The sequence below is a fragment of the Rhinolophus sinicus genome, linkage group LG12, assembly GCF_036562045.2.
Source record: "Rhinolophus sinicus isolate RSC01 linkage group LG12, ASM3656204v1, whole genome shotgun sequence".
NCBI classification, from domain to species: domain Eukaryota; kingdom Metazoa; phylum Chordata; class Mammalia; order Chiroptera; family Rhinolophidae; genus Rhinolophus; species Rhinolophus sinicus.
In genome coordinates, this window is record NC_133761.1 from 53,997,346 (window position 1) to 54,018,334 (window position 20,989).

At 34.5% G+C, this 20,989-nt stretch overlaps 1 protein-coding gene across 18 annotated transcripts in view; it reads left to right on the plus strand.

The window, feature by feature from the left end:
• CDC42BPA (CDC42 binding protein kinase alpha) overlaps positions 1 to 20,989 on the plus strand; it is a 203,728-nt gene that overhangs the window by 164,909 nt on the left and 17,830 nt on the right. For all 18 annotated transcript variants that reach the window (XM_074316911.1, XM_019730880.2, XM_019730876.2 and 15 more), the window contains 10 exons: positions 2,178 to 2,261; positions 5,440 to 5,545; positions 8,771 to 8,907; positions 9,619 to 9,758; positions 11,013 to 11,094; positions 12,879 to 13,095; positions 13,947 to 14,009; positions 14,925 to 15,518; positions 17,530 to 17,627; positions 20,085 to 20,169. In XM_074316911.1, coding sequence (XP_074173012.1) covers positions 2,178 to 2,261; positions 5,440 to 5,545; positions 8,771 to 8,907; positions 9,619 to 9,758; positions 11,013 to 11,094; positions 12,879 to 13,095; positions 13,947 to 14,009; positions 14,925 to 15,518; positions 17,530 to 17,627; positions 20,085 to 20,169 — 1,606 coding nt within the window. The remainder of the gene's footprint in view (positions 1 to 2,177; positions 2,262 to 5,439; positions 5,546 to 8,770; positions 8,908 to 9,618; positions 9,759 to 11,012; positions 11,095 to 12,878; positions 13,096 to 13,946; positions 14,010 to 14,924; positions 15,519 to 17,529; positions 17,628 to 20,084; positions 20,170 to 20,989) is intronic.

Here is a 20,989-nt window from a genome sequence, read left to right on the forward strand (position 1 = left end):
GTTATTCAGCATCTTTTTATATGTTTATTGGCCATTGGTGATTTGCCTGTTCATGTCTTTTGTCCATTGTTCTATTGAATTACTTTTCCTATTATAAGTGTTCTTTATATATTCTGGATATGAATCCTTAGCCGGCTATGTGCATTGCAGATATTTTCTTCTAGTCTGTGGCTTACTTTACATGTTATTTGTGTCATCTTTTTGTTTTGCAATAGCTTTTATTTTAAGGTAGCCATATTTATCCGTCTTTTTCTTTGCGACTTCTGCTTTTTATGTCTTTAAAACAAGTCTTCTCTTTGCAGCAATTATAAAGATTTTCTTCTAAAAGTTAAAAAAAGTATTTTTACACGTTTAAGACCTTAATCAAACTGAAATGTATTGTTAGGCATTATGGGAATGGGGTTCTAATCTATTTTTCTCATATGAACAACCAACTCTCCTGTATTTCCCCCAGTGATTTGTAAAGCTACCTCTGCTTCATATAAATGGGCCTGTTTAGGGATTCTCTATTCTCTTCCATTGTTCTTGCACTATTCTTGCACTAATATCACATTGTCTTAATTACTATAGTCCTCAAATACGTGGTATGGTCAGCCACTCCCACCCACCATATTTTTCCTTTCTTCTTGACTCTTTAGTTTTACATGTGACTTTTAGGATCAGCTTGCCATATTCTATGTGGGGCTTTCGGTTGGATTTGAAGTTGTAAATTTATCAAATTGACATCATCATGATAGTGGGTCTTCCCATCTATGAACAGGATATACATGTTATTCAGCTATTCTTTTATTTCCTTCAATAAAGTTCCATTATTTTCTTCATGAGTGTACTCCATATTGCTTCTTAGGTTTGTTCCTGGGTACCTTTAAGCTTTTGTTGCTGTGATAAACGGATCTTTTTAAAAATGCACTTTCTAAATCAGGCATTGCAGGTCTTTATGAACCCTGTTAATCTTGTATCCAGAGCCCTTGCTTCACTCCTTTTAATTCTAAAAACTTCTCTTAGACTTTCTATTTAAACTCTAATGACAATTTTGTTTCCTGTGAATTGTTTTTTATTAACTTTATATAGGTTTTCAGTCTTCCTCTCATGTTTATCTTTTTAAACGTGAAATTATGAATTGGATTCAAAATTTTTTCAAGCTATTTAAAAGTAAATTAAATTTAAATTAGGACTAAATTCACAATTAAGCAGAAAATTCTGAGAAGCTCAACTGAATTCCATTTTAAGGCTATAACACGAGTATGTATAAAATATTCTGCTTTTGAAGGTTATATAGCAACAAAGGCAAAGAGAAACCATCCATTTTTTCTCTTAATATTTTAGAATATTCTTTACCTTTATACAAAGCTGGCTTTTTCCTCGTTTGCTTACTTAGCATCCTAAAAGGAAGTCCTTCTTGTCCTTTTTTCACACTTTGCCAGTCAAGTGATGTCTCTTTTCCACAGTAATATCCAGTAAAATCACTGGTTCCTTTCATTCAAAAAACTATCTTACAATAATACCCCATAAAATAAAGATATCTCTTGTAACTAAATTTGTGTGTAAATTCTGAATTCCAGTAATATTAAATAATCCAACCATTCTTTGGAAATGAATTTCTGAACAAAAATCCTACTGATATCTCTCTCTCTCTCTCTCTCTCTCCCCTCTGCTCCTCCTCCTCCCCCTCCCCCTCCCCCCTTCTTTTTTACCCCCATACACATACACAAACATCGACAGAATTGTGTTCCATATATATGTACTGTGCATTCTGTATGTAGAAGTCAAGGAGTTAAAAGAATCTTCTAAATATTTTGATTATAAATCTTGCTATAAACTCAGATGCTTTTTAGAATTAATGTGGCATTTTCAGATGAACTTGAAAATAATATCCTCATTTTTATATAGACTATATGCTGTTACTTTTTTGTGTTCTTCTGTGGATTCTCTTTGCTAAATTATTTGTTTTTAAATTTCCAGACAAATAATTTTTTACTAATTGAACAAATACTTCATTTGTAGATATTACAGGCAGAAAATAAATTATCAACACTATGAGAATTTTAACTTCATTCAGATATATTTTGCCTTATTGATGTTTTCTTTGGCTTTATTTACCTTGATTTATCTCTAGTGTGTTTAAAATAGATGGAGTTTTTCATAACATGTATTTCCTTTTTTGCCCCTGGATTCAGACTGCTGACTGTACTCCACTTCCAGTTCATACACCAACCTTAAAGAAAAAGGCGTGCCCTGGTTCAACAGGCCTTCCACCTAAGGTACTGAATCTAGTTATGAGCACGGTGTCTTCTGAAAATAAAAAAGAGAGAATGGATTTCTGCTTCTTGTATTTCCTGTGATCTTTATTATTGGTTTCCTTAAAATCACAAACATGAAAGCTTGAAAAGAAAATAAATTCTGTACGAATGGAAATCATCATCACTGCAAAAGGCAGGAAGAGTGTAAAAAGTTTGTTTTGTTTCCATCTTCTTAAATTCAGTGTTGTGAGGTCTGTTCCAGTGAGGAGTCGTACTTGGAGGATGTGTTGTAAGGAAGGCATTAAAGTTGAGGCCGCTTGTGGAAGAATCTAAGGTTGAGGTTAATAAACCACTGAAAAAGAGAAATATTTAGTGAAAAATTCAGGTGAATGTTCTTTTTTTTTTTTTTTAATACTTTTCAACACGACTGTGACTGAAGTATTATCTATCTATGGAAGAACATGAAGATTGAGTTGCTTATCTGAAGCTCCTACAAAGAAATTCTAGGAATTGGAAAACTGTAATAATCTCTGTCTGCAGAACATAAACACCTTGGTTAAACTACAGAATAAGAGAGATTTGATGGATCAAAAAAACTAATAAAATAAACAAAAGTGTAACTGATATGAAAGAAAGCAACAAACAGAATACTGTATTTTGCCATGTAATGTGCACCCATGTTTTTGGCCCAGACTTTCAGGGATAAAACCTTTCGTTTTAATTTTTTAATTCAAATTTTTATTTGTCTACATTTAGGTACTTGTTTTTGTATTATAAAGGAATTTTAGCATTTGTTTTTTTTAACATATTATGATACAAGAAATTTTATGTAACAGATAATTACAAAACACAAGAACAGATACAAGGACAAGGTACAAGAAATTTTGTGTACCAGTAACAAATTTACAATATTTACGCATCATAGAAGGCCAAGAACTCTTTGTCGTCACAAGTTCGTTGTTAAGTTCAACAAAAACAATTACCATATTCCAGAATGTTTTGCAAACGAATATCGCTATTGATTTCTAGAGTTACTCTTTTAACTCACAAGCATAAATAAAAGAATTAAAAACATGTATATAGATGCAGAATTAGAACTACCCATGTATAATGTGCATCCTTATTTTCCCCTCACAAATTTGGGCAAAAAAGTACACATTATACACAGCAAAATATGGTAACCTATGCCAGATAAAGCAAAACTTTGAGGTTAGACAGAATGTGAAAGAAAAGTAAACATAATTAATGTCTTCAAAGAGATAAGACAGGAAGTGTGTTGGTTACATGGGGCAGGATAAAGCACTTATGAAGAAAAATAGTTTGTAAGTGCTTGACATAAAAATATTAACAGCTGAAATAAAGAACTCAGTAGATAGCTTTATGCAAATGATATAGCAGAAAAACAAGTTAATGAGATAGAAAATATGAAAGTTAAGCTACATGACAGAAGTAGTAGTAATATCTACATAGTAGGACTTTCAAAAGGGAGAAAAATACTTAATGCTTAAAAAATAATGACCTAGAATTAAATGAAAAATCTCATATATAAATATATCATTATGTGCAAAAGAGAGTAGATAAGAAAAAACACATCCTACATCTATTATAGTAAAATTTAAGGATCAAGAGAAAAACTCTAAAAACTTTCAAAGAGAAAGAGCAGATGTCTGTAAACAAATCAAATTGATGTCAGGCTTCTCAACAGCAACACTAGATGCAAGAAGACAATTAAAAACTATGTTCAGGGCCACCCCAGTGGCTCAGGCAGTTGGAGCTCCGTGCTCCTAACGCTGAAGGCTGCCAGTTCGATTCCCACATGGGCCAGTGGGCTCTCAACCACAAGGTTGCCTGTTGGACTCCTGACTCCCGCAAGGGATGGTGGGCTGCGCCCCCTGCAACTAAGATTGAACACGGCACCTTGAGCTGAGCTGCCGCTGAGATCCTGGATGGCTCAGTCAGTTGGAGCACGTCCTCTCAACCACAAGGTTGCTGGGTTTGACTCCCACAAGGGATGGTGGGCTCTGCCCCCTGCCACTAACAACAAGAACTGGACCTGGAGCTGAGCTGCGCCCTCCACAACTAAGATTGAAGGACAACTTGACTTGGAAAAAGTCCTGAAAGTACACACTGTTCCCCAATAAAGTCCTGTTCCCCTTTCCCAATAAAATCTTTAAAAAAGAAATATGTTTAAAGTGTTCAAGAAAAAGAGTTTTGAACCCTAGAATTTTAATTCAACTGTACTATCACTTAAAGCTGAGAGCATGTTAAAAGTGTTCTCAGATATACAGGAATTTGGTATGTTTATTATTTAAAAAAAAAAAAAAACTTTGAAAATACTCTTGAATATACTAACAACAAGCTATCAGAAATAGAAATTGAGGAAATAATCCCATTTACAGTTGCATCAAAAAGAATAAAATACCCAGGAATAAATTTAACGAAGGAGGTGAGAGATCTGTTCACTAACTACTAAAAGACAGTAATGAAAGAAATTGAAAAAGACACAAATAAATGGAAAGATATTCTGTTGCTCATGGATTGGAAGAAATAATATTGTTAAAATACTAGTATTGATTTTGGGTCTGTACTGCCCAAAGCAGTCTGCAGATTCAGTGCAATCCCTGGCCCACCCCGCCCTCATAAAAGTGCAGAAAAAATTATTTTACTTAAAAATTTGATAGCAGCCAAGTCTCACGCACAAAAAGAATAAAGAACAATGTATCTTTAACAAAAAGTGAAAGTATGTCAGAAAGACATGTCTATAAAACCAATGAAAACTACAATCAATATTTCAAAAGAAATTAAGAAAAATGATAGAAGCTATAAAGTAACAAAATTTCTTTATAGGTGTAAATATGAAAATTTTTCACTTAACTCTTTGCTAAAGAATAATATGAAGAATTGATAAAAATCCTGAAGTCAAAATTTGTGAGCCACAAGAAAGTTCCAGTTTATTTTGTAACTTTTAAGTGGCCTTCAAGAGCAATTATCACTTAACTTCTTCTGTTATTTTAGCATAATCTCAGTATTGCCTAATAAAAATATTTGAAGAGTATAGATTATAGAAAGATGTGGTGAGAAATGAAAATAATTCATTCTATTGAGAAACATTCTAGTAGCTAGTGTGGGGCACAGAGATTCACATGATGAAAATCCTTTAAATAATCAATGTGTATGTTTCTATCAACTTGTTTTGTAGCGCAAGACGCACCAGTTTTTTGTCAAATCTTTTACTACTCCTACCAAATGTCATCAGTGTACCTCTTTGATGGTGGGTTTGATAAGACAGGGCTGTGCCTGTGAAGGTAAGAGCAAAATGGTAAGAAAATGTGGCTTTAGAGTCCTAGCATTTACTACCTAAATTGTAATCAAATAATGTTATTCTGGTATATAAATGTTTGTTGTCCTTAATCATTAGCTTTTCTTTGGATAACAGGAGTAGAGACAATAAACTGAGCACCTTGCTAAAGTCTGTTGAATATTGGAGAAGCTAGACAGGTGGTCCCTAGAAACTTTTTTCAAGAGAGATATATTTAAATACGATCCATTCACCTTTGTTTCATTATTCAGATGATTTTGTGGTTCCGAAACACCATTAACCTATGTGACAGAAGACGTGAAAGTTATCCTTGAATCTATGCATTTAATTTTAACCTTATTTAATTTATTAGAGAAATTATTATTGAAAAGAAGGCAGTGCAGAATCTTTTCAGAAATAATAAGTGTCTGCCACATGCCTCAAAAGACGTTTTATTCCTAGTGTTAACAGCAGAGGTTTTTTCCTCCCATTCATTGATTCATCCATCACATGTTCATGGAGGGCCTGCTCTGTGCTTCTTGGCCCTGGGGATGCAGTTATAGATGGGGAGACAGAGAGCCCACCCTCAGGAGCTCACATTCGGAGAGATGAAAGGTCAGAGGTCATCTGAACAGCAAACATAGTATATTTGTTTGGGCACCACTTTATTTTTCCTAAGACTTCCGAAATGAAAATGATATGTTATAATGAGAGATGTTATTTATGTATATTTTAGAAATGTGCCATTTTTAAGTCAAATGAGACTTGCTACTGTAACAATGCCTTATTATAATTTACCAGTATAGCTCATGAAAAAGATGAGGAAATAGTTGCTAATTCAGATTCTAATGCTGGTTTCCATTTCTTGCTGTTAGGGTTGGAAGGGACCTTGAAGGAGGTAGTCAGTCTCCAGCAGGTGCATGTGTTCCCCTGGAGTATACACTGTAGTTAGCTCGAATCTGACTACTTTGAATAGAGGGAAATTAATAGCACCTTAAAGCAATGCGTTCTATGTTTGGTTAGTTCTCACAACCAGAGTGTTAGATCCAGATTGCGTTATCTTAACTAGGTTGTTAGATGCATGAGTTCAGAGCCAGAGAAAATGGTCAGGGTTGGGAAGTAGAGATTTGAGAATTTGGAGTGTATGAAGTGATGAATATGAATAACATTATCCAGGAAGCACATGTAGAGTGAAAAGAGACCATGTATGAGGACAGAGCCTTGGGAAATATAGTTAAGGGAGGGGAAAAGGTAAAGATAACACAGTTATCTGAGACGGCATAGCCTATATCATTGACTGGGAAGGTGTTTGTGAAGCCAAAAGAAGAGAATTTGTACAATTTTTAAGCTTTGCCTTATTTTGGAACTTAGCCAGTATAGTTGACGCTTGAACAAAACGGGTTAGGGGAACCAACCCCTACCCCACCCAGCACAGTAAAAATCTGTATATAACTTTCGACCAGTCAAAACTTAACTACTAATAGCCTACTGTCGACCTGAATGAAGCCTTACAGATAACATAAACAGTCGATTAACACATATTTTGTGTGTTATATTATATACTGTATTCTTAAAAAAGTAAGCTAGAGAAAGAAAACGTCATCAAGAAAATCATAAGGAAAACACATTTACAGTATTTACTGAAAAAAGTTCACATGTAAATGGATCCTCACAATTTAAACCCATTTTGTTCAAGGTCAACTGTGCTTATAAATGCCATTTTAAAATATGTTTATCAGAAAGAATTCTGGGCAGCTACTTGGCTTTAGGTTCCTTACCATTTTTTGTGCATCAGAATCATTTGCAATTTCGTAGTAGGAATTTTTGAGATCTTCCCAACTCTGTCACCTCCTAGAGTCTCATGTCATGAAATTGTGCCTATCTTTTCTTCAAACCCTTTGAAGCCTACCCTATAAAGCTGTGGGGACACATTAAACTATGCCAGTCTTTCTTAAATGTTATGATAATGTAGTTGCAGCCTCTAAATATTCCTGTCATTTTTATTTCTTCCTGGTTGATTAAAATTAGATCTAGTACAGGATAATTATTTTGTTGCTTCCACTCCTTTTTGGAGGTAAGATTTTTTTTGCTCAGTAAAACAAGTTATAACTTGTTAGACACTCTACTTATAAGTGACTGAGATGTCTTATAGAAGTTCGGATAGTTTTTGACAGTTAGTACTAGTCCATCTTTCCTCTCTGTTGGTTTCACAATAGCCATTTATGATGTACAATCCATTGCCCCATGTGTATAGATTGCCACAACGATATCCATTCAGTTCCTCTCTTATTCTTTCCCAAATACTCTCCAGGACCCCCCTTCAAGTAGGAATTATCTAAATAGATATTCTTAGTGTCTTAACGCCTCCAAAGAAGCTTGTTTTAAATATTTTAACCTGTAATTCTTACCCAACCAAATCTCCATAAAATTTGAGTTTATTTTTATTCATCATTTTGTCTTATAATCTCAAGTTCATGATGTGAGTATCAAGAGGTACCCTGGCACTATTGTAAGTAGTTAGATGTGCAGGCTCTGCACCAGATGGCCTGGGTTTGAATTCCAGCAATGCCACGGGGCAAGGCATATGTAAATGGAGACTTAGTTGTGCCTTTCTTACATCATTACAGAAAAATTAAAAGCACTCAATGAAGTACAGTTATTATCTATCTTAAGAGTAGTATAAGTATATATAATAACATCAGTGACTCCCAAAATTTATCCTTAATTGCCAACTTTTTAATCACTGAACAATTTCATTTTCAAAAAGAGGGATGGGTAAGGTTTGCCAGATGTTGCAAATATGTCAGGTAATTTCACATCCATTAATGACTCTTGCAAGAGAAATTTCAGGGCTTAGGTCAAGTTGCAGTGAGATAAAGCGATAGAGAAAACTCCAGAAACTACTCTTTTAGGAATTCAAAGTTTAAATCAGCCATTTTAGTCACAAAGTTAGATGTTTTTTCCTTCTGTTTGCTTCTCATTTTGATCATTAATGTTAACACAGAATAATAATATTGCAATAGTAAAAACAAAAATTCACTATTTCTTATTGAAATTCTTTTGGTAAGCAAATGAATCAGCTCTGCAAATAACAAAAACAGTTGTTTAAAATAAAATCAGAAATAAGCATTCATCTAACATAGGACCTTGCATGTAAAGAATGTTTAGTGAATTTCCTTTTTGTAAAAATGAATTTTTGTTGAACATTGTTTCTTCTTTTTCCTTCCAAAAGTGTGTGGATTCTCGTGTCATATAACTTGTGTAAACAAAGCTCCAACTGTGTGTCCAGTTCCTCCTGAACAGACGAAAGGTCCCCTGGGTATAGATCCTCAGAAAGGAATAGGGACAGCCTATGAAGGTCATGTCAGGGTAAGTATGATTAAGTTGGATTTAGATTAATCTTTTAAGGTTTATTAATGAATTAAAATAAAGTCCAGTCACCTTACAAACATAGTCCTTGACAGAAAATTAGGTAAACAAAATTTATCTAAGAATTTTATTTCACCCAAAGTAATGATTTGAAAAACAAAAACCTAGCTTTTGCTTGGAAATAAATTCCAAAATGTTTCACAATTTTCTGTGCTGTCCTTCTCTTGTAATGAACAATGTTGAAATCTCCATAAGAGTCTTTGGCACGTGGTCTTGCTAGAGGGAGAGTTGGCATATGCTTAGGAAGTATGATGTATTATCAAAGCATAATCTTACCTATAATCTCGAGTAATATTTAAAGTGTAAGCTACATTTCATCTTACTACCAAATTTGACTTTTATGCTACTTAGAAAGAAATCCATGAATGTCATTTTAATGAATTGCTAGTGAAAATTAAAATGGTGCCATTTAAAAATTTTTCAGAATAAAAAGTCCTTCAGTGTTAGAAGAATGTATTCTCAAGAATGTATTCTCACATTTTCTCATATGTTATTAATGGTATATGTGTTCCTTCTGCTACTTTACCAAAGTGGCAAACTTCTAACATATGTACATTATCTTCAGGTTTTCACCATGTAAGTACATATGTGATAACAGAGGCTCTGGTTGACAGTTTGAATTGGTTTTGTTTGTTTGTTTGCCTGTCTAAGATCCCTAAGCCAGCTGGAGTGAAGAAAGGATGGCAAAGAGCATTGGCTGTAGTTTGTGACTTCAAACTCTTTCTGTACGACATTGCGGAAGGCAAAGCATCTCAGCCGAGTGTGATAGTTAGTCAAGTGATTGACATGAGGTAAGCTTTCAAAGGTGAAAATATGTGTATCTTTGTAACGTGGGAATAAAAGGTGTCTGATTTTTTCTTCTAATTATATTGCTGTATTTTTATTTAAATCTATTATGTTAATTTTCTAATTTACTAATATTGCTATAGTAAGATAATTAAAAAATAGGAAGTAGTCGTAATAGGACAGTTTGTGTGTGTATGTGTTGAGTGTGTTGGGGCTAGGGTTCAGAGAAAAGAAGCTAATGTTTGAATCCAAAAGTCCAGCTTAAAGGTTGCTGGGATATTGGAGGCCTAATGTGTGGGATTTATATCATCACCTAAAATAAAGACTTAGAGTATAGTTCCAATGCGAGGAAAGGAAATAGAAATCTCAAAATCAGACACGCCCTTGGAATATATACTGAACTGGTAAACATTTAAGTAAGTGCATCTCTTGAAAGTTTCTGGTCTCATTTTTCAGACTCTTCCTGTGCCCCTTGGAGTGCTCTCCCTTACCTCTGGTAACTCGAGGCATTCTGGAGTGATCTTATTAACTCCCGTAGCTTCAGCCACTCTCCTGCACTGATGACTTCAAAACATACACTTCCAGTTCACATCTTCCTCCAGCACTCAGAACTAGGATGGCTCACATTAGCATTTCCTGCCAGCATCTCTGGCATGCTATCTTTCTTATAAATATGGAACATGAAGGGATAAATGCAAGCTATATTACCAAGGGTAATCTGACAGAGCCTGCTCAAGGACTAATTGTAGAAGGAAAGATAAGACGTCAAATCTCCAAGACCAACAGAATGATGATACCAATAACCAAATTAAGGAAATCACAAAGAATAAATTATTGTGGAGCAAATCTGTTTTAGGTGTTGAAAGAACAGTAAAATATCAGATGAGCTATGTTGAGGGCACATGAGATGTATTATGAGAAGCAAAAGGGTCGAGTCTGCTGGAGACTCTGGAGCCCGTCCAGCATTCAAATCCCAGTCCTACTTTTATACTTACTGGCCTGGGACTTTTGGTAAAATAGGAATTGTTTCTACCTCTCCTATCATGTGCTGCTGTTAAACTCTTGATAAATTATTAATACTTTGGGCACTATCAATTACAATGGAGGAAAAAAATCAAACTTTTAAAAATACTTAATTTGGATACTTTGTGCAATTAAGTTTTGAGGATTACTTCATGTGTGTTATTTGGATACACACCTAAGACCACACACACATGTACCTACATAAACTGACTTCTAATGTTTCACTTTTCCTTCAGGGATGAAGAATTTTCTGTGAGTTCAGTTTTGGCTTCTGATGTTATTCATGCAGGTCGAAAAGATATACCCTGTATATTTAGAGTAAGTATGTGCTATAATTTGATCACTGAATTACTTGTTTTTAATGAGTATGTTTCGCTTCTCCATATAGATCACAAGCTTACTAGGAATAGAACCAAATCCTGTGTTCATTTATATACTCGTATCATTGAATACTTGTATGTATAGACAATTAATACTAAGTAAATATTTAATTACTGAAAGATCTGTATTTAATTAAATAATTAAATATTGCTTAGTGAAAGCCACATAATTATATGGCTGCTAAAATAGGCTTCCCCTTGGACAACATTTTTGAGTCACAATTGAATTTTCAAATAAATACTACCATATGGAAAATGAAATAAGTGTGAGATTTCTCAAGTTTTTTAAAAATAGAAGTTTCTTCTAAAATCTCATTTAAAAAATTAAGGTGTGTTTCAGTTATATTGCTTTGCAGTAACCACTCCAAAACTTAGTGGCTTAACCAATAGTGATTTGTTTTTCACCATTCTGTAGGTCTTTTGTTGTTGACTGGAGTCTCTCATGTGGCTGCATTCAGCTCATTTGGAGCTGGAATATCCAAAACGACCTTACTCTCATATCTGGGGTTTTGGTGCTGGCTCTTTGCTGGGCGGTCTCAGTTCTCTCTGTGAACTCTCTCCATGTGGTTCGGTGGTCTGGCTGAGCTCTCTGGCTGGCTTCCAAGAGAGCCAAAGAAGCTGCCAGCTCTTTTATAGACTAGGCCCAAAACAGGCATAATAACCCTCTTGCTTTCTGTTAGTCAAAGTAGGTCATGAGGTCAGCCCAGATTTAAGAGGAGGAGAACGGACTCCACTTTTTGATAAGAAGAATGGAATTCCATAGGCAGAATTGTTGGCAGCCATCTTTGGAGGCTATCCACAGGGAAGTCTTGAATTGGTGAATTAAGATAACAGAGGCAAAAAGAAAGGACTACCGCCCAAATGTTATACCTATATATATGCTTAGTATTTGTGAATCTTCTATGTCAGGAAGGTTAGACGAAGACTATACTTAGTCTTAATTCCCATACAAACAACTGTTTATTCTCTCTGTAGCCACCAAGGGAACCTAAAGAGGCCTTCTTATCTATAACTGATAAAATAGTGGGATTTTATTGTCACTGATGCTTAAATTACTTTTAATAAAAGATCCATGTATATAAAATTTAAATCTGTTCTAAGTGCTGTTTGCATAATGATAAGCTTTCATTTAAATAGTAACTAAAGTGATCTGATCTTCTCTAAGATAATGTGAGTTATTGTTATGAAATAACACAGCATGTAAGTATTTCTGAGCATTTCTGACTTTTAAAACAAGTTGAAAATCAGTATGGTGTAGTGGTTACAAGCATGAGCATGGGATCCCAGGCTGCTGTATGCCCTTAGGGAAATTAACTTCTCTGCATCCCAGTTCTTTCATGTATAAAATCAGGATGTAATAACAATATCTATCTGATGAAGATGTGGAGAGGGTTGCATGAGTTAAAGTGCTTTGATCAGTGCCCAGTAATTAGTCAATGTTAGTTGCTGTTATGTGAGTATATGCGATGCATTTTTAGTGATAGTATTCTAGCACTTCATAGCAAAGAAAATAAAAATGTTACTAACGTTTAGAATGATACCTGCTACCTTCGCTTTGCCATGAAATGTAATGCTAAAACCAGTTATTCTTCTGATTCGGAATAGCTAAACTCGTTAAAGGAATCACTTAATGAATGCTCATTTTATTGGCTAGCATAAGCATCAAACTCGCTTAAAGGTGTCTGTTTTCTAAAATCATGTATTTTGATTCACTTTTTCTAGGTCACAACTTCCCAGCTCTCAGCCTCTAATAACAAATGTTCGATCCTGATGCTAGCAGATAGTGAGAATGAGAAGAGTAAGTGGGTGGGAGTGCTCGGTGAATTGCACAAGATTTTGAAGAAAAACAAATTCAGAGACCGCTCAGTCTATGTTCCCAAAGAGGCGTATGACAGCACTCTACCCCTCATTAAAACAACCCAGGCAGCTGCAATCATAGGTATGAATTTATAACATTTATCATGTTGACGTAATTGTTTACTAATCGACCTTGTCAGCAGGGATTGGCTTTCATCTAGGAATCCCCAGTGTCCAGCGTAGTATGTGCTGTATCGCAGATGCTCAGTAAGTGTGTATTGAGTGAATGAGACCATATTAGAGTTTTGTTTCTCAGTAAACACTTTTCAAATATGTTTTCTTCTGAAAAAGTAACAGCACTAAAAATTAACCTATTAACAAATACATTTTCTGCTTGAGTGAAAACAAGCTGTTTAATGTCTTAAAGCATAAGTTTCCTATATAAAATGTAGATACTAATTGCCTTGCACAGGTTATTGGGAAGTTTAAATAAGATGTAATACATAACACAGAGTGCCTTGCATATAAAATGCTCTCAAATAAATGGCAGCTCCAATGTCTGGAAGTTTAAATTTTTGTTATATTCCTTTGTACACATACAACTCTTTTGTTACTTTCTAGTAAATAATGAAACGTTTAATGAACAGACTGCAAATACCTTTTACAGTCTTTCCCTCCCAAAACAAGAAATGAAACTGGACCCCGGGCACTAACAAACTAAGTTTTTAATTTTTTTCACCTTTTATTAAATAAACATTTACTTCTTTTTATAAGTATTGATATAGATTATTTTTAATGATCTATTTAAAAAGACATGAGATTATATTTACGACTGTAATCTGAAAAGAAATTTAGTAGTACAAATTGTTATTGCTATTTTTAAATTATTTATTTCAGTGTTGTTGTTTTTACCAAATTTTTAAATTATCTGTTCTATAAGTTTTACACAGTTTTTTACCTAATAGAAATGTTTCATATTTATATCTTGCATAGATCATGAAAGGATAGCTTTGGGAAATGAAGAAGGTTTATTTGTTGTGCATGTCACCAAAGATGGTAAGAGAAAACTTAATTATTGTGGGGTAACTTTAAACCATATGTTCTTAGAAAATTTTAAACTCTAGATTCTAAATTCTAAAAACAGTAGGATTTGCTCTTATTTATTATAATTAACATTTTCAGACCTAATTTGATAAGTCAAAAGATAATTTTTTAATATCTTTAGTGATCCTAAGTTCTAAAACTTCCCAAGTGTGGATTGTCTTTCTTGTGTAATTTTATTTAATAGTCCTACTGTATGATCTCAGGTTGCATTTCTAAAGAAGGTACATGAAAGAAAATACAACTTGATTTTTCCATTGTTCTAATAGTACTAGAAGAGGTAATAGTCATTAAAATGTGTTTGTTTCCCACAGTTTATTACAACAGATTTTTTTCCTGGAGAGAAATTAAATATTGGATGAACTAAAAAGGAGCCAATTTAATTTAGCATTTTTGAATACAGTGTTCTATCTTTATATCAAGTTTAGATCATGGGAAAACAAAGCATTTAAACTTCATTAATTTGTTACCCATAAAAATACCTTTAGTGAAATATGAGTTACTCATTTTTTCAAAAATAGAAACCCTATGGTAAAGTTCCCTAGAATTTAGTGCCAGTAAAAAGGTTTGTCTGTTTTGTTTTTTGAAAATCTGGCATGCTTTTATCACACAGGAGTTCTTTGCCTTGGCTGCCAAAAATTTCAGTGCTAAATTTAATACTTTACTATAGGTCAGTTAAATTATCTTGTAATGGGTGTAATTATTTTCCTTTTTCTCCATATGATTTCTGAGCTCTTATTCTTCTCTGTGCATCTGTCTTTATAATAAATTGACGTATGTATATCCTTTTGTCTGTAATTGGGATATGATTAATGAATAAACAAGACATTATTTTTCATCTAATTTATTACTTACTGTTCCTTTGCCTAGAAATTATTAGAGTTGGTGACAATAAGAAGATTCATCAGATTGAACTCATTCCAAATGATCAGCTTGTTGCTGTCATCTCAGGACGAAATCGTCACGTACGACTTTTTCCTATGTCAGCTTTGGACGGACGAGAGACTGATTTTTATAAGCTGGCAGAAACTAAAGGGTGTCAAACCATAACTTCTGGGAAAGTGCGTCATGGAGCTCTTACATGCCTGTGTGTGGCTATGAAAAGGCAGGTCCTCTGTTACGAACTATTTCAGAGCAAGACCCGTCACAGAAAATTTAAGGAAATTCAAGTCCCATACAATGTCCAATGGATGGCAATCTTCAGTGAACACCTCTGTGTGGGATTCCAGTCAGGGTTTCTAAGATACCCCTTGAATGGAGAAGGAAGTCCGTACAGTATGCTCCATTCAAATGACCACACACTATCATTTATTGCACATCAACCGATGGATGCCATCTGCGCAGTGGAGATCTCCAGTAAAGAATACCTGCTGTGTTTTAACAGCATTGGGATGTACACTGACTGCCAGGGCCGAAGATCTAGACAGCAGGAGCTGATGTGGCCAGCAAGCCCTTCCTCTTGTTGTAAGATTCTCCTCCTTTTGGCTGTCGTACCTTCCTGTCTCTTTCTGTTCCTTCCACTTCGTCTCCTAGAAGTAGTCATTAACAGCGGGTTATTTTTTTAAGTCATCCTTAAGGTTTTTCCACAGTATTATGTTGTTTATATAAAGTCCCCATGTGTACTTAGTCCAACAGTTCAACACAGTCATGCATATAATTAAAGGTAATCTTTCTATGGAATATTTTACTTAGATGCATTTTTTTAACCCATGCTATTGTATTTTGAAATAACCCTAGTTACCTTCATGGTCCTGAAAAACATAGTGTCTGTGATTATTCATAGCTCATAAGACTTCTGGAGAAGTAGTTACTAAGTGAGTTATTTAATCAGCTATGTAAAGATACCGTCTAGCATCTACGAGAAGTGTTACTCAGTTTTACATTTTTTTATCTAGCTCGGTAGATGTTTAAAGTTGCTTATTACAGGGGCCGGACCGGTGGCTCAGGCAGTTAGAGCTCCATGCTCCTAACCCCAAAGGCTGCCAGTTCGATTCCTACGTGAGCCAGTGCCAGATGGCTCAGTTGGTTGGAGCGTGGGCTCTCAGCCACAAGGTTGCTGGTTCGACTCCTCGACTCCTGCAAGGGATGGTGGGCTGCGCCCCCTGCAACTAAGATTGAAAGGACAACTTGACTTGGAAAAAGTCCTGGAAGTACACACTGTTCCCCAATAAAGTCTTATTCCCCTTCCCCCCAAAAAAAAACCACCAGACCCTTCAAAAAATAAATAAAATAAAATAAAATTGCCTATTACACTATTTCAGAAAATATTAAGACATTAATAAATTTTGGAATATTCATTATGTGCCATTTCACTGTACAAGACATAACAATGAGTAAAATAGACAGTCTTACTCTCACAGAGCATAGAGTGCAGTGAATAGATTCACGACAAAGCAGGGAGTTGCAGTAGAAGGTAGGTGCTATGATAGCAGAAGACCAGACTCTGTAGAGGCACAGAGGAGGACTCTCCAATCCAGAATGTTTGGTTTTTAGTGGCAGGTACTTGAGCATGTTTAAATGCTGGAGGGAAATAGCCACTAGGGAACTAGGGAAAGGTTGACTCTGTGTAAATGTAGAAACTGGAGTAAGATCCCCCAGAAGACCAGAGTGGGTGGAATTCAGAACCCTGGGGGAGGGTGTGGGGCAGGAGGAGGAAAACATCTTCCACTGTAACAGGATAGGAGGAGTGATGGCTGTGAGTACCGTCGAGTGTGAAGGTTCAGTAGAAGAAAGTTTAGGAGAGCCATACATGCTTATTATAGAAAAATTAGAAAATCTAGATAAAAAGAAAAATAATTCTGATCCCATAAACCCAGACTTAATTATACTTAATGTTTTGTTTCTCCTGAAATATATACTCTTATCTGTGGCATCATATTTAGAATGAATGCTGTTTTGTAACCTAGTCATGTAATAATTCAGGGTTTTACTTCTAATGTGGAGTAAGAATTAGAATATCTGGCTTTTATGAATAGCTCTGCCAAAAATTTAATTTGTGACCTTAGTTTAGATTAATCGTTTAATCTCTCTTTGCTTGTATCACCATTTATTGATTTTCATTCTTTCATTAAGTACATAGTGAGTACCTACCATATTCATGTAACTACGCGAGGTGCTTTATCAGACATTCATAGCTGACTAGAACGCTTACCTAAAGATTTCTCTGCTCTGTAAGTTTGTTTCACCTTCAATCGCTTAACTACTTTAGGAATCAAATACTTTAAAAATTTAAAGTAGTTCCTTTATAGAATTAGTGTTGGGCAGGGGGATACTATACTTTTGGTGTTAGCAGAATCCTTCTGTATTATAGTGGCTATAAAATCTCTTAATTTCTGATTCATGTTCTGTTTACTTCAAAAAGGTTTTGATGTGGGTACTATATGATAACAGTAGGATTTAGCATAGATCTTTCAAAATCTTTTGGGTTTAATAGTTAAAAGCAACCAGCCAAGTGTTTTCTATTCCCTTCTCCCAGGTTACAATGCACCGTATCTCTCCGTGTATAGTGAAAATGCGGTTGACATCTTTGATGTGAACTCCATGGAATGGATTCAGACTCTCCCACTCAAAAAGGTAAGTTACCATTAAAATATGGCTAAGCAAACTAATGAGTGTAAGTAACACTAATGGGACTACTTAGCTGTTTTTCACCAATTCAGCATTTTCTGTCATATGTGATTGATAACTTGGGACTTAGTTTAAGAGAAAAAACAAAACAAAAATCAAGCTGGTTAATTTTATAATTAGCTCAACACTACACTATTTTTATTACATTGAATTTCAAACAACTAGAATACATCCTACAACCGAAAATGTCAGTGTTACCTTCCACTGTATTTTAAGGAGCTCTGAGGGAGTGTGTTATTCTTAATTATAAGAGTTTTTCACATAATGGTTTGCAATTTGTAATCCTGTGAGGACAGATTTACAGGCTAGAAAAGTGATTAAAATTAGAAACAAACTGTGTTTAAGCAGCTCATGATTATAAAATAAAGGTTTCACATATTCCTAATAAAACATTTTCCTGTAATATTTCCCTATGATAACATAAAGAAAATTTTTGCAAGTAGTATAGAAAGGTTGTTTTGCAAAAGTGAAGAGTATTAGTTTCATATAGATATATGTAGCATGTATCATTAGTTGGGGGACAGGGTTTAGAAGAACAGGTAAAAGAAAGTAGCCAAAATCATATCTCAGAATCTTCCCCAATTTTAAACTACATCAGCAGTGAATAAAGCTCTTGTAAATACTGCTGCATTATATAAAGCAAAATTTACAGTCCTCTAGTTTGTACATTTGGGCTGGTAACAATTAGTTTTTCCCTTTTATTTTTATTATGTAAATTTTCCAACATATGTGAAGCAATATGTGACCTTTATGAAGCTTAATAATAAACTGATCACTTATGAACCTACCTCCTAACTTAAGAGCCAGAACATTACAAAAATACCTGTGTATTTTTCCCTTATCCATACTCCTGCCTCTTTCCAGGGAAAATCACTATCCCTAATGCTGTGTTCATCATTTCCTTGCTTTTCTTAAAATCCAGAACTTTTTGTGTATTTAAATATTCCCAAACAATACATTGTTCAGTTCTTGCATTTGAGATTATAAAATGTTATGTTGTATGTCATCTCCTGCCCTGCTTTCTTTGTGCATTTACTGTGTTTCTAAGACTCCTCCATGGTGTTACATATACCATGTTACATGTTGTTCATTGCTTTCCACTATATAAAATATTCTGTTGGGTGAATAGATCATAAATGATCTGTTGTCTGGTTAGTACATTTGAATTATTTCCTACCTTTTTACTGTGGTGAACATTGCTGCATATGCTTTGTCATATGCCTGGGGATGGAACTGATGGGACATGGGGAATGCATGCATTCAACTTTATAAGATAGTGTCAAGTTATTTTCCAAAGTAATTGTACCAGTTGACACTCCCACGCACAAGCAATATATGAGTTTTTACTGACTCATCCTCTCAACACTTGCCATTGTCAGAATTCATAGTTCTAGAGCCATTATATATGGTTATGCAGTGGTATCTCATTGAAATGTTCATTTGCATGTCCTTTGTCAACTGTATTGTTTATAATCTTTTTATGTTTATTCAGTATTTATATTTCCTCTTCTGTGAAATGCCTGGTCATGTCTTTTTGCTCATTTTCCTGTTTGATTTGTCATCTTTTTCTTACATATTTATTGAAATTCTTTATATATTACAGATACAGGGTTAGTAATGGGTGTGGTGAATCTTTTCCCTGTTTGTGACCTATCTAATAACTTTTATGGTGATGAACAGTTATTATAAAATAACAATAAATTACGCTGTTTTGCTGAAATGTATTGTTCTAAATTTAAATGTAGTTAAATATATCATTCTTATCCTTTAGGTTTATCTCTTTTCTGTTTAAGAAAGTTCTACCTCAAGGTCATAAAGTTATGACCTTTATTTTCTTTCAAAAATTTGAAAGTTTTGCCTGTTACATTTATGTCTTTGATCCTTTTGGAGTTGATTTTTTGTGTATGTTGTGAAGTAGGGATTCAGTTTCATTTCTTCCATGTAGATAACCAGTTGCTCCATCACCATCTGTTGGCAGTTTTTCCTCTGTGTTGTACAATTTTATCTCTCATATGTGTACATTTAGTTCAAATAAAATTCTAAAAGTATCTGTGTTGATATATTAGTATAATCACTTGGTATCATTTCTGTATAAGCAAATGGTTTTAAAAAGTCAAATTTAAGGTTTAAATGTATTTCTACTTCTTTTTTTTGCCCAGAATAGTCTTCCTTTAAAATGTTATCATTATAACTTCGTTCACATTAGATAATTTTGTACCTTTCCAGTCAGAATTAATGTTAATTTTTTGTTGATTTTCTGAGAGTGCTATATTTTGAAGAGAAAGAGGAAGGATAAATTAAAGGTCTGAATGGTTTGTGCTTTATATATATATACCAAAAGTCTTATGATTTAATATTTGAAGGTTTTGTTGAAATACTGATTTTATTTTTTATTGTTTTTAGGTTCGACCCTTAAACAGTGAAGGATCATTAAATCTTTTAGGGTTGGAGACAATTAGATTGATATATTTCAAAAATAAGATGGCAGGTAAGAAAATACACACAAATAGGATAGCTTCAATGGAAACATTCTCTCTAAGCGGACTGCCTAGAAGATAATAAGTGGCAGAGCTCAGATTTAAACTCAGGTGTATCTTACTCCAAAGTCTGTGATCTTGGCCTCTTAGCATACTCTCTCAATATATTAAGATAAACTGCTGGACAAAAAGCCATTCTGTTTAGGCTGGCATTACTGTATATGCAAAACATTTTGTTTCTAACCTACCTTGTTATTCTTTTGTGGAGTATTGAGGTAAGTAGAGAAAGTATAGCTGAATATTTCTTCTGTACTTTTAATACTGTGGAACCTAAGCAAGATTTGTAGCACTAAAATTATGAAAATTTATCAGCCAGTGCGTAGGGATTAGAACTTCTGAAGTGCGAATGATAACATGGGCGACAGATGACAAAAGGGAAGAGAGCAAAGTCACAGGCGTGCCAGAGTCAGGAGAGGGAATGGGGACTCTGGGCGTTACAGAGAGGAGAAGGGCAGTGTCCAAAGCAGTGAGGTGAGTCCCAGCCAGGGAGACTGTCCACAGGCAACTAAACAAGGGAGCTGCTTGCCAGTCAGTGCACCTGCACAGTTAAAATCGCACTTTCAACAGATAGAATGCTCTCTTCTATGTAATAGTTATTCTCATGTCTTAGCAACAAATTTCTGCTACAGAGATTCATAAGTTAACAATCTTTTTTGGTGGATCTACTTAATGAAGATGTCCTCATGGTACAATATGTACTTAAAATCATTTAAATTGTCTTAAATGTAAGTAAAAACATTGTCGTCAAGAGAACACATTAAAATGTTTATA